This window comes from Haemorhous mexicanus, chromosome 10 (genome assembly GCF_027477595.1).
Source record: "Haemorhous mexicanus isolate bHaeMex1 chromosome 10, bHaeMex1.pri, whole genome shotgun sequence".
Lineage (NCBI taxonomy): Eukaryota > Metazoa > Chordata > Aves > Passeriformes > Fringillidae > Haemorhous > Haemorhous mexicanus.
Window position 1 is genome coordinate 9,802,489 of NC_082350.1, and position 23,257 is coordinate 9,825,745.

General features: G+C 41.8%; 1 protein-coding gene across 1 annotated transcript; it reads right to left on the reverse strand.

Annotated features, from left to right (window-relative positions):
* Positions 1-461: 461 nt before the first annotated feature.
* WDFY1 (WD repeat and FYVE domain containing 1) lies at positions 462-23,181 on the reverse strand. Its single transcript, XM_059855267.1, has 12 exons — positions 22,982-23,181; positions 16,884-16,951; positions 16,076-16,149; positions 14,845-14,899; positions 13,351-13,501; positions 10,592-10,704; positions 8,955-9,081; positions 7,277-7,382; positions 5,837-5,938; positions 5,039-5,169; positions 3,961-4,069; positions 462-3,264 (listed from the first exon to the last, which is right to left on the reverse strand). Exons 1-12 carry the CDS (start codon positions 23,116-23,118, stop codon positions 3,205-3,207), a joined length of 1,233 nt encoding a protein of 410 aa, XP_059711250.1. The 5' UTR covers positions 23,119-23,181; the 3' UTR covers positions 462-3,204.
* Positions 23,182-23,257: the final 76 nt, after the last annotated feature.

Genomic DNA, 23,257 nt, shown 5'->3' on the forward strand with positions numbered 1-23,257 from the left:
CTGCAGTTTGTCCTCTGTATATATTATACTGTAGGCTATCTCACCCCATCCAGCAAAATTAGCATTTCTTTGGCACCTCAGACAGGTCCAAGGCATCTCAGGAAAGGATCCTGTGGGACTCTGCAGATAAGAACCTTTGCAGAGCTCGGAAGGGCAGCCAGCTGAAGCAGAGATGATGTCTGTATGAGCTGGCAAGCAGAACACAGGATAGGGTTACACATCTCTAACTGGGATCACACAGCAGTTGCTCATGTCTCAGCTCACTGGTTCATTGTGGGCCTTGGACCTGCTGCAGCTCATTCAGTTCCAATACAACACACCCAACAAGCTCTCCCAGAACCCAGAACTGTAGCTCTCTCTACAATTTGTACATGGGGCACATAGAGGAAGAGCCAGAGCACAAAATGCAGATTGTGCTTTTACAGGATGGAAAAAAAGATGGATCATCCAAATAGACTAAGTGAATATCAAGAAATATTTTATTGTACATGTAATCAAAATTTAGAAAACAGACCAGGAGGAGCAAAGGACAGATTTATCTAGATTCTCTTAACTATGTAGGGTACAGAAATACAACTAGGAAAGAATTAACACATTAGTACCCTTTGCTCCCCTTCCCTGCCCCAGTGGAAGAGGTTACACAAGCAAGATCTGTAATGCTTCAAATCTAGGCTTCTCAGTAACTGCACACTTGAGCTGACATAGCTAAGTATGTTCAGTTTGATGAGAGAATGAGTGCCTTCAAAATAGTTGTTTATAAACAAGTCTACTCTCTCTTTAGTGGTTTGTGAGTAGTGGCCATAACTGTCATAATATCTTAACTGACACAATCTTTAAGTATATCAATTATAGAAAATAGATTCCTTAGGCAGTAGAGAATATATTATCTAGTGGCAAAAACATAATGTAAAGAGGCAGAGAAAGTATTCACAGGGAAGGGAGGGGGGAGCGGTGTGCTAAGCAGGGGTACATTGAGTAATCAGAACTAAAAAAGTTGAGTTCTGGAGTGCTAACTGCAAAGGAGTCACACCTCAGCATTGTGGGTATAGGTTTCAGAATGTCTGGGTTGAGAAATATGGTACTCATTGCACATCTACACCAGTCTCCCACCTTAACTCGCACCCTAGATCCTCCTAACCTATTACAGTGGGATAGTAAACAATTCTAGCACAGTAATTCATGTTCTGCCTTACATGCTGTGAGGAAGAAGGCTTCTGTTCTCTTCCAGAACCAGACAGGAAGAAGTCTGAAAGCGAATGCAGAGACTTCCCAGAGTTTATTCACCCCAGAACACTTTCCTTCTTAGTTTAGAAGGGTGAAGGCCTTCAGAGCATAAAGCTGCAACTGTTCTTTCTCTCAACACCTTAGAAATAAGTCTTCCCAAAAATCTAAGTAATATAGCATGTAGGCAGAGTTGAATCAAATGGGTGTGACAAGTTCTAAATCCTGGACTGAAGGCAAGACAAGTTTTGGGATCCCCACAAAAGATGGTTTTGTTTATTCTTCAGTGGCCCAATAAGGCCAGCAAACAAAAACTCTTCACGAAACTTCCAGAGAAGGCCCATGGAAAAGCAGACAAAGTAACAGTAACTATCATATTCTGGATTCTAATGCCCTTTGGAGACTATCAGATTTTTGGCTTAAAATGCAAGTGAATCACCATGTATTAATGATCTTAATCTATTTCAGCCTACAGCATGGTCCAATGCAGATTATTAGCGTCAAGTTACACACCTAGGACTTGAATTCACTAACACTCATAGCACCACTTGATTGTTGCTGTAAATAAAGACAGTCTAACCCTCAACTCTTCTGCCAGAAAGAACATATTACCTTTGATAATTGTGTAACACCACCTATTCCAGGCCAGCTGACCTATCCTTTTTTGTCCTCACACATATTGCATCTGTTTTCAGATAAATCTTACCAGCTCCAAGCTTAAACTCTGTGACATATCACCTTAGCTTCCAAAGTTAAAAAATAAATTCTTCTTTACAGTATTCAAATGTAGTAGATTCACTCAACTGACAAACCAGTTTACTGACAGTATCTCTCACTAGTTATTTCCTTTATGTGCCAACTGCACAGTCATAAAAGCCTCACAGCTCTTCTTCATAGTTCTCAGCTTTGAAACAGGAAATGATCAATATAGATATCTCAGGATTAACACTCCTAGGTGCAGGGAAAAAAGCAGCAGTTCTGTACCTCAGTAATTATTGCTCAGTATTTATCTGTTTTAAGCAACATCAAGACAGTATTTGAATTTATGCTGTACTTTAGCAGACAGGTTCCCGAACATTAAAGAACATCAGCCTTTCCACAGAAAAAAATCTCTAAAACTTTAGCAGGCCATTTTTTCTTAACTGTTCCTTGTAACAAGGCAGGTTTGTTTAGGTTTCCATTCTAACAACATTACAATTGTCAGAGTACATGGCTCATACCTGTGGCCAGTCTTTAGAGTAGGTGGGCTGCACATCTTCATAACTGCAGAAGTTTATCAGCTATGCTAAAACACTACATAAAAAGCCCAGGATTGCTTGCAGACTCATCAGCTACCTACACAGAACAGCTGTTCCACAAAAGTGATTTCACTAACAATTGAACTTGAAGACAAACACTACAAGAAAGCCAATAAAAGATCTTGTGTGATCAAAGGTTCTCTTAACTTCTTTCAGATGAGATAGTTTAAAGTGGAAGATACTATCTCCTCCTTCCATAGGAATAACCAAGATATCTTTTGGAGGCAATTTAGACAATGACTGCTCAAAAACATTTCAACAGAACTGCTTTTTGGACGAGAGAGTAAGTCATTTTACTATTTGCACAAATTGAATTTACTACACTCATTTTACTCTGGTAATGTTTTAGCTACAAGGTATCTGTACAAGATATATCAGCAGAGATAGCACATTGTTAACACTACATATGTAAACTGAGAGACTACAGGTCCTTCCACCCAGGTGTCATATTGCAGATAAACCATTTGTGTCAGTCCGAGAGGCTGCGGAACCGCGCTTCAGCACCACGGAGATTGCCGGGGAGCCCCACAGAACAGCTGTGCTCTACAAGGGTGACTGTCCATCCTGGAACAGCAGCAAGAGGAGAATCAAGCAACCAGTGTTTGCAGTAATATTCTTGAGGAGGGTTCCATTCATTCGGTGCATATTGCTGTACATAAGGTGCATAAACCTGCCACGGAGGAGATCAGCGGGAAGAGAACCCAGTGGCCAGGCTGCAACCAACTACTGGCGTCATGTCCCAGATCTGCAGGAGAATTGTGGAGAATTGCACAGCATTAGTGTCAGACTCACAGGTGCTTCTGCAAGAGGCATAGAAGCAAACAAAGATAACCCTGGACACAAGGTAACAAATCCTTTTTAACCTATGCTTGAGGAAAACCTCATAAAGAGTTACAGCAGCATTACAAACCAAAAGCCAAATTTCGGGCTCAAGAGTCTTGAACTTCTGTGTAGGTCTGTTTTAAGAAGTGCTATGCAGTTTGTCACAAACATACTTAGAGCCAAACAAGAACAGGATGGCACAGTCCCAGTTCTGACATGCATGGTGAATGTAGAGCCCAGGCACAGCAAGATTTCATATCAGTCTGAGCTCCGTGTCACTGTCTCATAACAAGGGCTTTCAGTGGCCATGCTCCAAGTTATGGAGCTCAGACCAAAGGAACCTGCACATTTCCTCAGGTCTGTGTCTTTGGGGCTGCTGGCAGATTCTCCTGCTGCCCATGCCTGCTGTGTTTGTTCAGAGACACAACAGCTGCACTCCATGCAGTGGAGTTACAAGGAGTTTCCTCATTCAGCTGCAGAAGAACAGGTTAGCAAATACAATTCCATCTTCACATGATAGATAGCTTGTAGCAATAGTTGTCAGAAAGAAAGAAAGAATATACAAAAATGAACTCTCTTAAATATCTCCTAGAAATGCAGGAAAGAGATGCAGCAATACCTTGACAATCCGGTCGCTCCCACAAGTCACCATTAGCCCTCTGGAGATGTCCATGGACATGTGTGAAATGTTGTGTTTGCCTTCATGAAAGGTGGCCAGGGAAGTACGGCTGCACAAGAACAATTGAAATGAAAGCCAGCCATCAGATGAAGCTTCATGGCATCATTATAGCAGTGCAAAATAAACTTAAAAGAAAATTAAGTTGCTCAAGTACTAATAAATCTATTCCAAGAGCTGCAGTGCCATATTAAAGGGGATAGAATTAAATTAGCAAGTCATGCTAAGGCACTGCTTGTGGAGTTGTACAGGTGTGACATTTTCTGCAGCCCGACTATTAATAATACTAGAGCAGAAGTGGGACACTGAGTTAGCAAATACTTCTACTCCTGGTTAACAAAGTCAAGTTCAGCTACATTTTTCCCCTGCTGGCTACAGAAGCCAACCAGGGCACAGCATCCTACTTTTCCAAAAAACCCAACCCCAAGCAAACAAAAAGTCCCAATAACGAAAAACCCAATAACACAACAAAAAACCCCAAACACTCCCAAAATTTTCACATCTGATTACTCTGTTCATACCAAAAGAAAAGGGGTTCCTTCATTTCTAAGACAAGTTTATTGAGACAGCAAATGATATTTAACCTGATTTGCTTGCATGGGGAAAATAGTGTTGAGTTCTGAAGAATATTCCCAAAGTTTTAAAAACTGTACATGAACTAACGCATATACATCCTAGTAGCTGTAATGCATTGCCTGGCACCCACTTAGCAATGTTAAGTGCAATCAATAGCTTTTAACTAAACTGAAATGTTGAGACAAATATATCTCAAGTCTAGATCTGGGCTCCTGGAAAAGAAGAATTAAAAAAGGATAAAAATGTTGTAATTCTTTATCTGATCCAAATGCACTTGCAGAGGCAGATGGGGGATTTCTGCCATCACAGTGCTTTGAGACCCCAAGGCCTAATAGCAGAGAGTCAGCTCAGTGTGTTCTGTAGCAATGCGTGTGGATGTGGAGCAAGCCCAAGGGTTTCTGCACACCAGCAGTGTTACTACAGTTTATTACTCCCTAATACTCACTCTTCATCCTTGATGGACTCAAAACAGGAATCACAGACACGGACCTGGAACTCAAATCCCATGATTGGGTAGCTCGACCGTTTGGTGCTACACTTGCCACACACTGCCTGCCCACATTTTCTGCAATGATGCTTCATGGAGGAAGAAGAAAATCAACAGAAGAAAGTCACTATACCATGTCACTTGACAACCATACAAGTGTCCACTGCACAACAAAAGCAACAAAGTTTCTGTTCTGCAACCTGTTAGAAAGCAACCTGCTAGGAAACACCCTGTTTCTTCAACCAAAGACCAACGTCTCTGGAGTTATGAACAGTGACTTGGATCATTTATGGATTTAGCTCCATACTCAGTGTATATCCTCTTCTCTGGCAAGGTCCTTCTGGGAGAAGGGGAAAAAGAGGTTTGAACAAGCAACCCAGTTAAAATCATTCTGGTGCAGTAAGAACAAGGCCATTAGTGCTTCACTGGAGTGAGCATCTACATTCTCAGTTATGGGGCACTGTTTGCCATTTTACACTACACTTGAGGATTAGCTGTCCATAGTTCCAAAGCATGGGAACATTCAGAGAAATCCAGCAGAGCATGCCTAGCACCTGTGACAGAAGTTTGATGCAACACTTTCACAGAATTTGGAAATGTATTAGCAGTGCCTAGAAGCCGTAACTTCTCAATGTACCTCACTTCAAAGGAGCGAAAATACCAAGAGATGAAGAGATCTAGCAGCCTTAGCGGTCTCCTGTTTACATTTTGCTCAAGTGCTGAAGTACAGCTACGCACTGAAACCAGCCATCTCACCTGTCTCAACCCTATCGTCTTTGTGTCCCACATTTGCTTTATATTCCAGAAGAAAGGTTGCTCACACTTCTGACAGGAATCACTTTCTAGCCATTGAGGAGCCTAGAAAAGAGCAGGAAATGTAAGCAATCAGAACTGTTTTCCCTCACACAACAGTCAAGGAAGTTTAAGAACCCAAAGTAAAGTCTTACTTGGAAAGATGCCCTGGTTCAGTTCTGGACATTACAACAATAAATAGCCTAGAGCATAGTACAAAGAAAGTTTAGCACAAAAACCTCAAACCCAAGAATGCAGTTACTGGTTACCTACACACCTCCTACACTTTTAAAGCCTACAGGAATATGTTATATTACTGCCTTAATAAGAAAACTCATTCAAACACCTACGTTACTAAACCTGCTGCAGGCATTCAAAGACTGCTGCTCTGGTTGTCTGGATGGCTTTTAGGGATCAGTGTAGTCCAAACTGCAGAAGCTATGAGGCAGTAATCCCCTTTAAGAAAGAGGGTGTCCAGAAGTAAATTCTGTGAGTAATTATCTTATCTACTTTCATGGGATTGCAGTTTGAAATAATTAGGAATTCATCTGCATTTTCCATCCTGCCCCCATGCTCGTTAAGCATCCCTTCTCCCACCCACACACTTTTCCTGCCATAAATGGACTAGGCCAAATGAAAATAGAGCTTTTACACATTTCAGCTCTCTCATACTTTAACTGAACATCCCAGTAAGAGACAGAAAGAGAGGCACAATATTTTAGTACATGGACTTGAATTTGAACATGTATATTCTATACAGCTTTAAACACCTCACGAGGAAGTTTCCCTGAAACTCGACAGGAGCAAAGCTGGAACAACAAAGCATTTTTTCTCTTCAATTCACTTACATTGCTGACAGTAAGAAAACAAGAGCATTCTCACTTGCACCACCATGGATATGAACTGATGCAGAAAGAAAGTGTTTGGCTGAGTCAATTGCTGCGTACTGAGATCTTAAAAAAAATGTTGCCTAGGGACTGAACCTCTGCCTTCTGAACTGCATCTCAAAATCTGCCTCTCACTTTTTTACCTGCTTTGACACAAGTTGTGAACCTATTTCAAGACTATTGAAGCACAGTCCTTTAGATTCTTTACTGCAAGAGCTTGACTGCTTTAGAATGTTCCAGAAGCAAAGGCCACAACCATTCCAGTGAACCTGTTGTCTCTTTGAGATAAAACTCTTAAGCAGTCCAAAGCATCTCCTGCACTTTTCCTGTCCTGGGAACCCATTTAGTACAATGAAGCATGGACAGCCATTAGAACAGAACAGGTTTCAATAACATCATTCAGCTTTAAAGTGTCAGACAACATGAGGGAAGCAGCCTGCAGAACTGACTAAGGACAGTCACATTAGTTTGTGAAAAGGGGTAAGAAAAAAATCTTTGACCTATGACATGAAGTTACCTCTTCTCGGCTGATATCCATGTTCCAAACAGCAATTCCCCCATCAGCTGAACAAGACACCAGCTGCCGTGTCAGCTGGATGTAGCAGATAGCCTGCACCTTGTCACTGCCAACAAAGCACACAGCAGTTACCCACAAGTATTTAAACAAAGCTTGGTTTCTCAGCAAACCCTGATTCCTACCAGCAAATAAAGCTACTGAGGAAGGCCAAAACTGATTTTCAGTTTGCTAAGCCAACTAAGTAGAGCTTTGAGGATGAGTGAACAGATGCTGTCACCTGAGCACTATCCTAGCATCAGGATGTTACTGAGAGTGTTCTTACAAGCCTGACCAGAATACCAGAGGTACAGTTCCATGTTAACATTTGCTGGCAGCAAGCCCTGATGGTGAACTGAGTGTCAACTGACTCAGAGTGCATGTGCAAATACTCTTCTGTGTTGGCAAGGAGAGTCATTTGTTGAAACAGAAACAACTGAAAAAACAAAGAGAAATATTTGTTTCGAGATGCAACTAAGCAGCAGAGAGAGGTTCCGCTTTTGCTAACAAATCACAGTAAGTCAGGCTGTAGCTGCAAAGAAAAGTATGTATTCACCAATAAGACAATTTAATCCTAAAGAAAGTCATGTCAAAACAAAAGTCTGCCCTAAGAATTTAAACAAAGAATCTGACTAGTATCAAACTGCTTTGCAACATCTAAATTGAATAAAAAAGTCATTCTGCTTCTCAGAAGAACTTACTTTCCCATACAGTACAAAGAGAACCTAAATGTTACCAAGTCTTCACCAGGAAACATGACGCAGCAGTAACAGCAATACAAAGTCCTCCAGTCACTGACTTCAGTTACTTTTTTGCAACCAAGGCTCTATTTTTAATTCTTTAGCCATAAGACTAAACCCTCAAGATTTAACAAGAGTTCTAGAGCTAAGGCTATCAGTCTTGACCAAAGGTAGATGGAGGCATCTATGGAATTAGACAAGAGGAGAACACACTATACCAATATCTTTAAATATAAACAAAATCTCTACTACCAGTGCATTTTTAAGTAGAATATATCTTCAGGGTGAACTGTCAGACTAAATTAGAACCCTACATTTAAAAATGGCAACTAGTGTTGGGTCTCTAAAAATTAAGACTTGATTTTTACAGACAACTACCTCAACTTCAGAAGAGGGGAAACATGACACTTTCTGAAGTTGAGAGACTACCTCTGTAGTTTAGCCAATCAGTTATCACCGATAGAAAGACAGAACAGGAACATATTGAAGCTTATTTTATATGCATACATGAACATGCTTATATAAAAGGTTCTAGCCCTCCTCTCACAGGTAATTCAGTGCAGTATTTACATATACATATAATACAGACACACGCAATTTTTGCATAAAGGCCAAACCAGATGATTTAGGATTTTAACCCACCTCCTTCTATAAACTACTACTGTGTTACTTCTAAACCATGATAATATGAACATATCAAACATGAAAAAGAAAAGAGCTTTATCAGTAAGGCTTTCCTAGTACTGATTATCCTTCTTCCCCTTCAAAGTACTCAGAGTTCTGCAAAGAGTAATTTTCTCAAATTTTCACAATGATTCAAATATCTTGCCACGCTATTTAGTCTTCCTGGGACTGTGTGTTCATTACAGGATGTGTATGAAAAATAAGACTGCATCACATACTGATGGCCCTGGAGCAGCAGCGTTCGCCCCTTCCTTCCACCAATATCCCACATGATAATGCTGTGGTCAGAGGCACCTGAGAAGAGCAGCCGTTGGACAGGATCCCACCACAGGGAAGTAATGCTCCCTAGGAAAGAACATTCTGCAGTTAGATGGAAAGGACTGGCTCCCCAACACAGTGATGCCCTCCTGGAACAATAAAGTAAAACCTGAGGTACTGCCTTACACCAGTAACACGTTGGAAGCCTTAAGGCAAAGGAAGCATCCAACAGAGGGGCAGTCCTGACAGAGGGGCAAGAAGTACTGGATAACAGAACAGATGTCCCTAAGAAGACAGATATAGCATAAGCCAGAGAGTCTGAGTTCTGCCCTTTGTATTTAAGAATGTGATTTTAAGAGTTGCCAGGCTGCTATGTGAACTTTGTAAGACAGAAGCACCAACACTTGCCAAGCAGAAACCAGTATCTACAGCACAGTGAGGTGCCTGGCCAGTGGTTGCAGCACAGCTCGCAGTGTTCTCAGCTAAGCAACTCCCTCACATAACCATTTACAATCTTAAAATAGCTGGACTAAGAACAAAGTGAGAACTTCACTGCTTGCACAGTCCCCATTTGGAAATATATGAGCCTAAGGTGGCTGCTGTGTGGACAGCACTGCTGAAGTTGGTGCTTGGAAGCCCATCACAACTCAAGAGCCAGAACACACACTACAAGAAGGTGCCACACAGACATACTGCTTTCAGACTAACTGTAACATCTACCAAGAAGTTGCATTTGAACACAGAGCAGTGCAAAAGTATAGAGAGGCAAAGGAGTCTCTAGGGCCAAGAGACCTATTTTGTTCTAAACTGAAACAATCTGAAATTCTCCTTGAAAGCAGAAGAGACGTTTATCACTTGAGATTTTCAGCTTGCCTCCTGCATTCAAAACCAGTTGCATCATTTTAGAGTCATCTGTAGATCAGGAGTCTACCCAGATTTAACAAAGCCTACTCTATACTTCCAGCTGCTAAACAAGGCGGCCTTTTCCAGTGGGTCAGAGACTCATGACCCAGTAGTTCATCCATACCCACATGCAAATTGTCAGCTGATTTGAAAGTTGCAAGTACCACATGGGAAAAGGCATTCTCTTGTTTATTTTTCTCAGCATATTATTGAGTTACACATTATTCTGTGATTTGCATTCTTGCCTTACTCATTGCAGCAGACAGTGGCTCTGTATCATGTTATGGACCACCTGATTCTTCATTTGATATAAGGAGTTCAGCTGTACTGTAGAGGATGAGACATTTGCTTAGACTAGGCAGTTTCTCCAATGTTGAGACTAAAGCTTTTAAAGGTGGCCATCTAGTGGATAACTTGTGTTTAACTGAATGCATTTGTTTACTTTTGTTTTTCAGCTATAATAAAAATACCTGTAGGTATTTATAAGGCTAAGATTTCCCTTCAGCAAGAATGTTTGTTCTTTAACAGGAAGTCAAGTACAGCTTTCAACAGCTTATGATAACCACTATCCTGGACTGGTTTTTCATTCAGTATCTACCCCTAAGAGGCAGATATGCAACTGAACATGTCACCCCAACTTACAAAGAGGTACCATATCTGGGACAAGTGGCTTTAAGACAAAGAGTTACTTTACCTTCATGCCCTTTAAGGGTTGTGATAACTGAACAGGTATTCTGCTCCAGCTTCAGAAGAGTGATCTGTCCAGAATAATCACCAACAAATGCATGCTGAGTTTCATGATCATATCTGAACACCAGTCAAGGAGAAGCTTCATTTGTTCAGAGTATTTTACATGACTGAAACAATCAGCTACAGAGTCGAAAATAATTGGAAAAGAACATTTTAATACACCAGATAAATATTTACATCATTACTTTTAAAGTGGTTGGAGAATGTTGGAGACTTTTTGATTCCATCCTTCTCATCACACTTCCCTACATGTGCAAGTAAAACTGTATAGAAAATAAGAGAAGAGTTTTAGAAAGACACTGGAGAAAGCCATGCGATAATCCATGCCCTAGTTTAAGGGAAGCCAAGTACCTTCAGGCCATTTCTAGCAGCTATTTACAGAACACACTCATGGCTGTTTACAAGATGCCAAAATTCAACAGGCTACTTGTTGCAGTGCAGAGCTCTCTGCAGCCATTAGGAGTGTCCAGCCAACCTCACTGGACACTGGGCTGCATTCACTCTTACCTAGTATCTTCTCCAATAAACCCTTCGTTTTCTAGCATGGTTGTAGTTGATATCCCCAGGAGAGGAAAACCAAGATACAAGGATGCTGACCCTCCACGACGAGTTCACCTTGCAGTGGAAGCACACCCCAAATGTTCTGGCTACTGCCAAGGTGAGGCTGTCTTATTTCTTGTCCTGTTCTCTGGACTTCCCAGTTTACCAATGCAGGTCCTTAAGTGTGGTATTGAAAACTGACCTAATTTCAGCAAGGATTCTGTCAGTTAACACTGAGATAAAAGCTACACCACACCCTAACATGGCATCCATTAACAAGGTTGCACATTGGGCAAAAGCATTCCACCTCATAACAGTTCAGTTACTCGGTTTTTGCCACGATGCAGCTATGAACTCCAGAAACGAAAGCATGGCAAGCCAATGGAACTAGATGATTTGCTGCTTTTAGAAGACTTTTGTTATTCAGAATATAAGCAAGAGCTATGAAAGACCCATGCAGATGACAACACATAACTCAAGAGCTGTGTATAAACTTAGGTGTCCTCCTTGAACCACACAAAAACACAAGCAGCATCTAGAAAAGTAGCTTCTGATATATAACACAGGCCAACTTAAGGACAGTCTACCAAAAAGCCCACCACCCTAAGTGAAAATGCAGAGGCTCTGCCATCTGATGACATTCTAAAGTCCCTTAAGCCTTCAAGATCATGAGATAAACAATTTGCTTTCAACAAATCCTCTAGCTCCCTGAACATGTGATCCTTTCTTCATCTTGAAGTTCAGGCTTGCCTCATCCCCACTAATCCAGTAAAGAATAGGCACTCTGCTGTGTTTTTCAAAAGCTTACACATAGGATCATTAACAAACAATGTTCTAAAGACCCTCCTGATAGGGAGGCCAAGCACCTAGTACCCACACCAGCAAGCTGGTTCTTCCTAACACAAATCCAAAGGCAGATCAATTTAAATGGATTTTCAAATGTCAAGTTCTTCAGTGGAAATTTATTTTTATATTGATATAAAAGGTCATATTCTTTTCTCCATTTTAATAGTAAACTCTGCCATTATTTGCAATAGCATTAGCTATAGAAGCCACTGAATTCAGTGAGGCTCAGACTGCTCACCAGATTGCTGTGAGCTGGTCTCCAACACATACACCAGCTTTAACCTATTCTGTGCTGCACTCGGCTGAGGTGAGCTGCACATGGAATGTTTTGTGGGACGCAACTCCCCTGGGCTCCAAAAAAGAGCAGCAGTACAACAGGACAAACCTGGCAGTTCTTCAGCCAGTAAGGCAGGATCTGCACAGATGGGAGACCTCAGAAGGACAGACATGTGGCTGGCAACTGAGTTTTCCTCCCAGCTTCTTACCAGGACACAGGTATACAGTCACTCTAGAGAGGGCTTCATGCTTTCAAGAGATGATGCTGACCTGTTTCAGTTTTTCAATCTTGCTATTTCTAAAACATTATTGCCATCAAACCTCATCCAGCAACCAATACCTTCAATTACTGTCCGGCCACATCTAAACTGCCACCATTAACAAGTACTAAAAAACCAGTTTTAGTTTAGTTTACTTTCAAAAGCCTTGATATGTGAACTACCTTTCAAGCTATTGGGTTTCTAAGTCTTTTACATAGGGTAAAGAATGCCCTGAAGTACTTACAGCTGAATAGACAGAGTATCTAAGCTGCAAATGCTGCAGTCAAACATAGTTTACAGAAAGCAAATTGGACACAGACAAATTACTACTGGTGAATAAAGTTTAAATATACCTGGTAACTTAAAGATAGAAAATATTAACTTGAGCAAAGACAGAAAAATTAAAACAGTCCAAAGGGGTTTCATGGTGTTTTATACCCTGGAAGGACTCAAAGGCACACTGGCATCTGCTGAACAAAGTGACTTGCCCAGGAAGTCTGTGGGCCAGGCTATAGATACTGTCACTGCCACAAGATGTTACAGACAGACACTTCAAAATTAGGAACTAGTATAGACTGGGATTTCTCCAGCTCAAGGTCTCTTCTGCTATCTAATAACCACTAACAGAAATAAAGGTATGAAACTTCTAATGAGAATAAGGGTTAGCAGACTTGCAAGAGATGTCACTCTAGTTTTTATACATGAAAAGTTGGGAACAAATTGAGGTAAAGGAACAAAGTACTCTTCCATTTTCAGGGTAGCAATCATTTTTAAAGGATACTGTAGACATGAGGCCCAAGAGGTGAAGTAATGTCTCCCCAGCATGCTCCCACTCCTGGTGCACATCCAGCTGATACACTTGTCATGACCTGTGCTGATAAGCCACTCTGATGCCAGGCAGAAAGTAATAGCAGACACTCGATTCTGGTGAGCTGTGACAAGAAAAATATTCCGGCTATTTTCCTCCAAAAATCAAAGTGCTGTGTATACTTCCATTCTAATTCAGACAGATAGAGGTTCAAGATGATATTTAGGCAATGCCCCAGGGAGATCTTTCACCATTATATTATACTTGCATCTTGGCTGAATGAAAACGTTCCCATAGTTCTGTTTAGGATTTGCCTTCTGAGTAGTTCAAGTGAACCAAACCCATGACTCAGCTGATGTAAGACTTTCCCTCAGAGAGAGAGAAGCTGAGTTCAGCCCAGATACCCAAGGTCAAGGAACAAGCAAATCCTCAGCTTCCTCCAGTTAGCTCAGGACTTCTGGGCAGTAATGCAACACATCTAAAACCTGAATTGCTTTACTAAACCCATCTTTTCTTAACCCCAGAGAGCTGTGCTCACATTCATAATTCTAAGCACCTGAAAGGATATCTAGTCCATGGCATTCAAACTGCTTCCTGTGACAGTAACCAAATCCCACCCAGCTTTGTTGAGAATGCTGCCACTAAGCAAGTTACACATGCTTTAGAAAGAAGCTTCCCCTGCCCCCCAAGATGCAAGTACTTCCCTTGACTGAATTGTCAAATCATCTCCCTTAGGATAAAGGGAGGTTTTGTTGCTTTAAGAACAAGGTCTTTTTCTCCCAAGCAAGAACATTGCTTCTATCGGTGTCAGGGAGTCACAAGACAAACTGCACTTTGTTTTGCTACATAATCTCCAGTCTTTAAGAGCTTCCTTCAGGCCTTTCACATTCATATTCCAATTTTAACCAACAATTGAGTTTTGTATTTCTCTAAAGAATGTGTATAGACAAATGCTGAAATTAGTATCATTATAAATATTAGAATAATCCCACAAACCCTGTTTCCCACATATTGGAAAAATGAGCTCTTTTTCATCCCTGTTGCTCTCCTAGGATGACAGAGAAGGTATAGACTCTTACCTTGAGCTAGGAGTAACCAAGCACATTGATTACAAGAAGAAAGGAGAGAAACTGCAAATACCAAAATCACTTTTATAAAGCTCTTACACCAACACTCATGTAGTACAACTACTCCACCTGAAGAGCAAAATCCAAGCTCACTAGTTCTGGCTCATTACATTGCAGGCTAATGATGTAGTGAACTTAATGATCATGATTACAACTTGGACTCAGCTGTCTGAAAGAACATTTTTGGCAGTTATCCCCCAACTAAGTGACCAACTATAAGGTCAGTCAGAATTAAAGCACATCTGGATTTGATTAATCTGTGACTGTGTCCAGTTTCCCAAGCATTGTAGATACTTTCCCTTTACACAAATGTTAGTGTAGATAGTGGTTAACTGTTTACCTGGATAGGTCTTCACAAAGTTCATCTTATTAAAGTCCTCAGAAATATGAAACTCCTAAAAGCAAAGTGATTTTGTTAGAAGATACCACAGTGGCATAAAGCAACACTGATACTCAAAAAGGAGTAGCAACGTCACAGACCAAAATTTGCATAGAAGCAGTATATCCCACAGAAACCAGGCAGCTTCTCAGGCTGGAGCAAAGCACACTGAAATGCCAACTGTAAATTAAGATTTTAAGTGAATTGAATTTTCAACAAGGAACATCCTTTCAGAACTGAGTTTACTGAAGGGAGGTTATAGGAAGAGGTAAGATCTCATTTGTCCCCAGTAGGAGCAAACAAAACTATCTGGTAGTACTTAAGAGTTGCATGTTTATGACTTCACAATGGATAGGTTTAAGTGACAGTGTTCTTTATTTGATCCATCAGACTTAATGAAATTTTAGAAGTCTCAACTTGAAATTTCCAGCAGTTATCACTAGAATTCTCTGCAGTTCTTTGTAGGCTATTCATAGCAGTTATCTGTAGAATCACTCTTTATGACACTCATGCAGTACCCTGGCTCCTTATGGGGCAGTTATTATTTTGACCTTATTTTCATAGCGAAAGGAAACCATTAAAGCATCTGAGAGTCACAAGATTTCCCTCCTTTACCAAAGGGGGGGGGAAATAAAACCCAGTTTCTGTTCTGCCAAGTGTATGCTCTCCAAGACAGGGACAGCAACTACAGCAAGAGTATACAAAGAGAGAAGAAAGAATTCCCATCAAGTGAATTTTAGAACTAGTGTTGTAATTTCTACATCATAAAAAGATGTGCAGCAAGCAAATCCAGAGATGTGTGCATGGCAGGATACAGAGAGATCCATACTCCTGGCCAAGAGCAAACCAACTGCAGTTCACAACCCCTGTCTGAGCACCACCATGGTAACTCTGCCCAGCTTACTGTACTGACCTCAAAACAACTCCTTGGCAAAGTGAAATTGTTTGGGACCACTGCTGCACTAATAGCTCAAGGGCTTCTTGAGGCTACCTGGCTCACATCTAGCCAGAACAACCTTTGCTTTGCAGTCCTCCCACATATATCTCAGCTGAGCTGCCAAGAAGCTCAGCCATTTAGCAGTAGCTGCATTCCAAAATGAATGGAAAGAAAACAGACTATCAGCTGCCAGCAACACATGGGCAATCTGAGCAATTCTAACCTACATTCAGAAGAAAAGTCACAACAACTTACCATGATAGCTCCATTATCCTGGCCAACAAATATCCGTCTGCTGTCATGATGATAAGCCATGGCAGAACATGGTGCTGTCAAAAAAAGCAAGTACATTACAGTATTTAAACAGAGGTATTAGGATACACATGACTTTAATAAAAGTCAATTCTTTCACTCAAGACAAAAGCTGTTTAAGTAGCTTGAGAGAAACTAGTCTGCCTAGCTAACAACCCTTGGAATGACAGTTCAATTCCCACATGCGGAGCTGAGGACAGGAACACGACTACTGTAACTCAGATCTACCAACAGGAACCATATGCAAACATGATTTCCTGCCACAAGGTACAACTCAGCAAGAGGAATTTTACACAGAAAAAGATGAAAAGCTGAGCTAACAGCAACAGCTGGTTACACTTAAGAACTTGAGCTCAATAAAGTTATCTCAAACGCAGCCCTGAAAGAGAAAAATGCACACCTTGGAAAATTGAGAGTATTCTTACATCTCAACTTTCAGCTAGATTAGAAGAGCTCACTTAACTGGCAGACAAATTATCTGCCATCATTTGAGGCACCTCCAGCTGCAGATCCACAATGATTTACCTGGTGAAGGATGTGGTTCTGACAGAACACTGCCACAGATCTCATCCACCATGCAGCTAGTTTTAAACAAAAGTCTGAGCTAGATTTGCTGCAAAGCTGCCAAAATCAAGATCATTGAGGGGATCCAGCCCTTGGGGAAATGAGAAGGAGGTTTTCCTACACAAAGCACAGGTACAAAACCCATACTGTGCCTGGCCACCACTTACCACATCCATATTGTACTTACATGCCATGGTGTGATAGATGCTGGGCCAGTACTGCCCACTGTCTCTCTTCAGCCATACTCGGATTGTCCTGTGGCATGGGAAGAGCAGGGAGAAGCCAGCTGTAAGTGCATCATCCCCTACATCTGAACCACTGCATTACTTATGGGTCAGCTCCACTGCCCTTAGCTTTTGTGCTACTCAAATATAATTGAGGAACAACATAACAGAAATAACAACACTCAAATACTGCTCTAACATAACAAGAATACTGGCACTAAGAAAAGGCACCCTTGGATTTGGAAAAGTTTTCTTTAAAACTATCTATACATGGAGTTTCAGGAGTATGAAATGGAAATACTATTTCAGCTCACCTCAGAAATTGCTACAAATTGCATTCCTTTACCTCCTTCTTGGCTCTGGTTGTTATAAGTCGAATTCAAACTGCAGAAACTTTCTATTTCTGGCAGAGCAAACCACAGTTTGTTTATAGCAGACTAAACAGATACATTAAAAAAAACCTGCAAATAATTTCTTATGGAAGTCCAAACTTTTAAATTTTTACAGCATCTCTGTGTAACTCACCCTTCAGCAAGCCAGACACTGAATACTAATAACAGAAGCACCTCATCTTCTAGAACAGCACATTACTGACATCTCCATCCCCAAATATGAAGAATCCATAGAGGACAGCATATCTAACTCAGTATTATTTCCTCTAAGCCATGCCTCTAATCCCTCACGTAGGAATACAAAGGACAAGCAACATTAGTTGCTGTTGGTTTGCACTGCTTCTCTGCCCTAAATATGATCAGGATTGATGAGCCAGTCAAACGTTATCTGAAAAACTGACAAGATTACTTGGACAGCATGCTAAGATTCTTTATAAAATTGGCTTTAGTTTGCAACCTTCTGCAATCACCTCTTGGAAGGAAAGGGTAAGTGGTCTTGTGAACATTTAGCATTATACTACTCTGATGGCTGTCAAATCCTGTGAGGAGGGATGTGAGAGTATCAGCATGGAAGGGGAAAGCTACTGTCAATTAAAAACATGTCCTACAAGAGACACATTGAAGGGACTCTGCATCAAGAAGTTAAGAGCACACATGTAGACAGTGTTAAGGTTAAGTCCTCTTGAAATTTCATCTCCAAACCACTGTTTGCCTTTGTGTTACTGTTTAAATCCAACTTCCTCATTCCTAAATGATCTGTAGATATATGTACCGGGAAACACTGTCAAGAGGCTTCACTGAGATTTGCTGTTCTATTTACTGTTAGCTAATAAAAGTTCTGGTATTTAGAATTCTCTAGAAAAATACTAGGGGACTGATTAGCTAGACATAATGTAGGATCAACAGTAAAAAGTTTAACAAAAAGAGCACAGAAGGGGACCAGTGTCTTGCACCACAACCATAACAATTTTCACAAGTTTTACTGCTCAAGATACAACAGTAGCAGTCTAATTTTGCAAACCATTTAAAGGCTTTTCTTTAAAAGACCACTCTAAAATAAAGCAGACAATGCCCACCCTTAATGAACTACTTTTTGAAAACTTGAAAGCAATACAGGTGAACATACAGTGCCCCAAAACAATAATTTTCAGCTTTTAAATCAAGTTACTTTTTGACCAGTTTAGGGGCATATGTACATTAGTCTAATAATTATTAGTGACTAAATATTTTGCATGAAGACTGTCTCTTGAAAGCTATCCCTCCCTCTTTACAATAATTAACAGCCTACCTTATGTCAGTGAGTCACCACTTCAGAAGAGCAGTTGCTATTTCTTGGTAACGCAGAATATGGGAAAAACAATGTTTTCAAGTCATTCTAATGATGCCAATCTAACAGCACAGGTTAGCACCTATGCACCTTTATCAGCTTTTAAACTTGCTTTTTAAAACAGCTCCATCATACTCAAACTATTCTGAACATCTCAGATGGTGGCTTCCACCCTTACTAATTCAACTCTTCACTTCTAGGCAAAGTCATGTAATTATCTTTTATTTTTTAAAATGACATGATAAGTTATCATGGTGATCAAAATCATACATTGCTGATTTTTCAAAAGCAGACTTAGCTTCCTCTCAGTATTGTGGTTAACTGTACTGAACTAGAATAAAGGAAGCAAAGATTTGTTTTTTCTAAGAAATTATTTAATGGAGTATAACTTCTGTGTTCATCATCAATGGTACAGCCCCTCAGTGAAGTCGAGAGCCTAAGCAAATAGCTGCAAGAGTTAGCAAAATTAACTTCTGAAAGCTTCTTATTTTGGTTTAAATAAGGTTTAGACTCTGCTCGTCTCATGCTTGCAAAGATAAGCTGTCAGACAGCTTTATATCTAATTATATAAAGCTCTGACTGAGCAAAATTTGAAGAGATCATTTCACAGTAGTCAGCAAGTGACCCCTGCCAAAATGCCACCTCTCCCTGACTCTCACTCCTACAGACCTGTTTTTGTGATGCATCTCCTTATGTTGGGACAAATTAATTTGAAAAATACTAGTTCTTAAAGGACTAGAGAAGTCCTCCAGTAATGCTGCTCCCACAATCTCTTTCAACCACTCAGTTGCTTTGTTATGACAACTGCCTTAGAGTCTTTAGCACTTTCCTCAAAACTTGGTCTTTATTTAATGAAGAATCCTGGGCTCAGTACCTGAGAAGAGCTGGCTACCACTCACTTCTCCTGAAGCATTCCCTACCAAGGGCCTAGAAAGACACAGGGTTGTTTGACAGCAGTCTCTGTAAGGATGTAAAAATGCCAAAACTCATTAAGAAGCACCCAGAGATAGATACAGACTTTTAAAATTCTAGACTCATGTCTCTGAGAGTGGCAGGAGGAAGCAAAACATTAAAAAAAAATATTAGCAATTACCTCCAAACTTCCCTATCATTCAGTACTGAACCAGAAGCTGCTTTCAGCAGGGCAGCATGCCCATTTATAGAAGCACAACTCAGAGGAGTTTTGGCATAGGATTTTTTAATGTAATATAAAGAAAGATACTCAAAAGCCATCTTCAAGTAATACTGACTGTGGCCATACCAATTTCTAAGAGTTTTTATTGTTCTCAATCACTGTTTCATTTACAGAGTGAGTAAGTACCCAACAGTGCAGGAGCAAAAACCTGGGGTTTGAGAGCAGAGACAATGCTGTGTTCCAACAGTGTTTGTGCTACACCAGCTGCCCTCTGAAAGCCAAAGCACAGGTGCCACAGAGGGAGAATGATGAAAGAGCAACAGTCAAATCCAAACCTGTTACAATACCAGCACTGCTGCACCTTACTACACAGCTACACTAGCCCTGTTCCCAGCACTGCATCTTCCTAACTCCTTCAAACCACCAACAACTGCTTTCCTACCCAAAATCAACCACTGGCACTTGTTTTCCTAGCAAGAACAGAATACTGCCTCTTTCTGGTAGCTTAAATAAAAAATATTTATACTGTTATCAACCTTGTTCCCAAAACAGCATTAGGAATCTGGTTTAATCACAGTGCAATGGAAGCTCACAGCTGAGAGTTTTTATCAAATTTCTGCTAAAACTAAACCATGTTTTTGACCAATATAAAAGTTTCATAAGCAAAAAAACCAAACAAACAAACAAACAAAAAAAACCCACAACAAAAGCTAATACTGTACTTTAAGCAGCTACTGATGGTCACCAAATAGCAGCATTGAAATGTGCCAGTGACTCCAGAGCTCCTGTTAGCCTCTAGTAAATACACTGCTTTCATCTTGCATTTAGGGTCTTGTACACAGCTGATCATCCCTCAGCATTCCCAGCTGCAGCTGGGAAACACGCCTCTCGCCTTAGCTACTTGTCTGCTGAGGGACACACTGCAACAATTCCCAACATTGTCTTGCAGCCAGGGTCAGACAAGATGCCAACAGGGACACAGAGTTAATCATCCTTTCCAGATAAGTTCTGAGAAAGCTTCCCAGATGGCAAGTGCCCTGCTGAAAAATCCGATTGGGAAAATTAACTCTTTGTCTCCTGCAGATTTTCTTGTTTCTTTTTTCTTCTTTAAAACTTTTTAAAAAAATCATAGAATTTTGTTGGCATTCAAAGATCTACTACAAAATATTTTTCATCCTTTGAAAAAATAAAACAATTACTTTTCATTCTAGAAAATATAATTTAAAATAGGAAGAACTACAATGGGTAGCTCTAATGAGAGAATAATCTACAACATTCCCAGGGAATGTTTGTGCACCAATGTTTTCCTCACTACCCAACTTGTAAACACATTCCTCTGACTGGTTATTATGAAATACTTGACAGCCTTAGCTGCATTAAGATGCAATAAAAAATACTTCAGCCCTGCTCTTAGTACACACAGCAGCTCTTTGTACTCTGCACTTTGCTGCCAGGAGCATAAGCAGTTAGGCAGTATTAACACCTACACCCCACTTGTAGTGAGCAAACAGGGGAGCACTGTTTGACAACATGTTGAACTGTAGGTGAAAGCTCTGATGTACTGTAGGAGGTATCCCAGATTAGAGGTAATACAGGTTTCTGAAAGTTTAAAGATTTAATTTCTCACAGTGAAGTGGGTGACACAAATTCAGCCACAAGTCCACAGACTCACTTGGAAATTACACACACCAAAGGTGGGTGGTGGCCTCTCTCTCCTTGCACAGGTCTCTATGTGACATCAAAACTTGCCCAGATAAAGATGCAGCTCCATCCTTGGCTCTTATCAGCAGTCTAAGCATGCAGACTGCTTAACCTTCGGCATTAGACCTTGAGTTTAAACGCTGGCACTGTCTACCCACAGGGAAACCTCTGCAAGCCTGTACCATGAAGCTCTGTGAAGGCTGAACCCTGATATGCAGTCTTAAAAATCATTATTTCCTCTTCTCTCCTTCAGGAAGCTCATCAAAGCAAACTAAACACAAACACAATCACACCTAAGTGATTGGAATGAAAGGAAGTTGCCCATTCCCATCCGAAAGCTGTTATCCAACATGTACTGCACAAAGCCATCTCCACAGGAAGGGATGACACAAACTAACTGGACACCTGATCTGTTTGCACTTTTTGACCTAAAAATAAATGCCAGAAAACCCAGTTCAGATAACACCGTTGCTCTGCTGATTTTCAGCACTCATACCCTCCTATTTGTTGCAAGGTCAAGCTTTTCAAACAAAAATTCATGCAAATATTGATGCAAATTCAGTTTTAAAAGTTTTATGGTATAACAGTAAAATTATTCCCGCACCAAGCTATGCCTCAAAGAATGCATTTTTGTACTTTTAAAAGTTCACCGTTGCTTCAAATGGAGCCACAGTTTCTTAAGAAGCATCTCCCATCCCTCTTCACATTTAAGCGTCACTTTCCACATGGCACAGGTGAAATTCCATCTCTCGCTAGACACTGCAGATCCCTGACCACTCTCCTGGCCACAACCCTCTGTACTACCTGCTTCCTCATTTCCATCTTCCTTTCATCTGAGTAACTGTTTAACGACATTACAGCTTCCGTGGCAGACGAGGCAGTGCCGAGAAGCAGGGTTAGACGCTGAAGACACCTTCCCTTCCAAGCAGAAAGCGCCGTGCACAGCAGCTCATCACCCCCTCTCCTCTGAGATCTGCCAACTCACTCCCTGAGCGGCTTCAGCCAGAGGGAAGCACGTTTGGGACCCGCACACCGAGCCGCCAGAATGGAGCAGCTCGGGAAGCTCCAACTTTCCCGACGGGCAGGGGAACAGCGACACACTGCAAGTGTTTCAGCCAGCAGAGCGGAAGGCCGAGGGAAACACGCTCACTCCCTGACTCCTGGTTCTGCTCATGAGCTCTGCAGGACCCATTCACACAGGACGAGCTGCGCTTTTCCCGGGGCTCCGCAGGGGGAGGAGCACAGCGGCTTCTCCGCGCCGGTGGGAAAGTGTCAGCTCCGCGTCCCGCACCGGGCCGAGCCAATCCTCCCTCACAGCAGAGGGTATCTTCCTCCCCGGCACTGCGGCTCCGCGGATCTCCTTACGGCCGCAGGCACGGAGTCCCTGCGCACCTCCCGGCAAAGGCACAGTGCGCACCCGGATTCCCCTCAGCAGCCCCCGCTGCCCCGGCTCCCTCCCAGCCCCGCGGCCCGGCCCTGCCCGGCGGGGAGCGGGCCCCGGGTCACCTGTCCTCGCCGGCCGTGATGACGCCGTCCTCCTTGGGGATGAGGAGCGCGGCGCTCACGGCGTCCTGGTGCCCCTCGACCTTGCTGAGCAGGACGGGCCGGCGGCTCTGCGGCCGCGAGTGAATCTCGGCGGCCATGGCCCGTAAGGCTGCGTGTAGCGGCGCCGCCCCGCCGCGCCGGGGTGTCCCGAGTAGCGGCGCAGCCCCACGCGCGCCGATGCCGTCACGGGCGGGGCGGGCCGCAGCGCCGTATTCGCTGGAATAGGAGGGCCGCGGG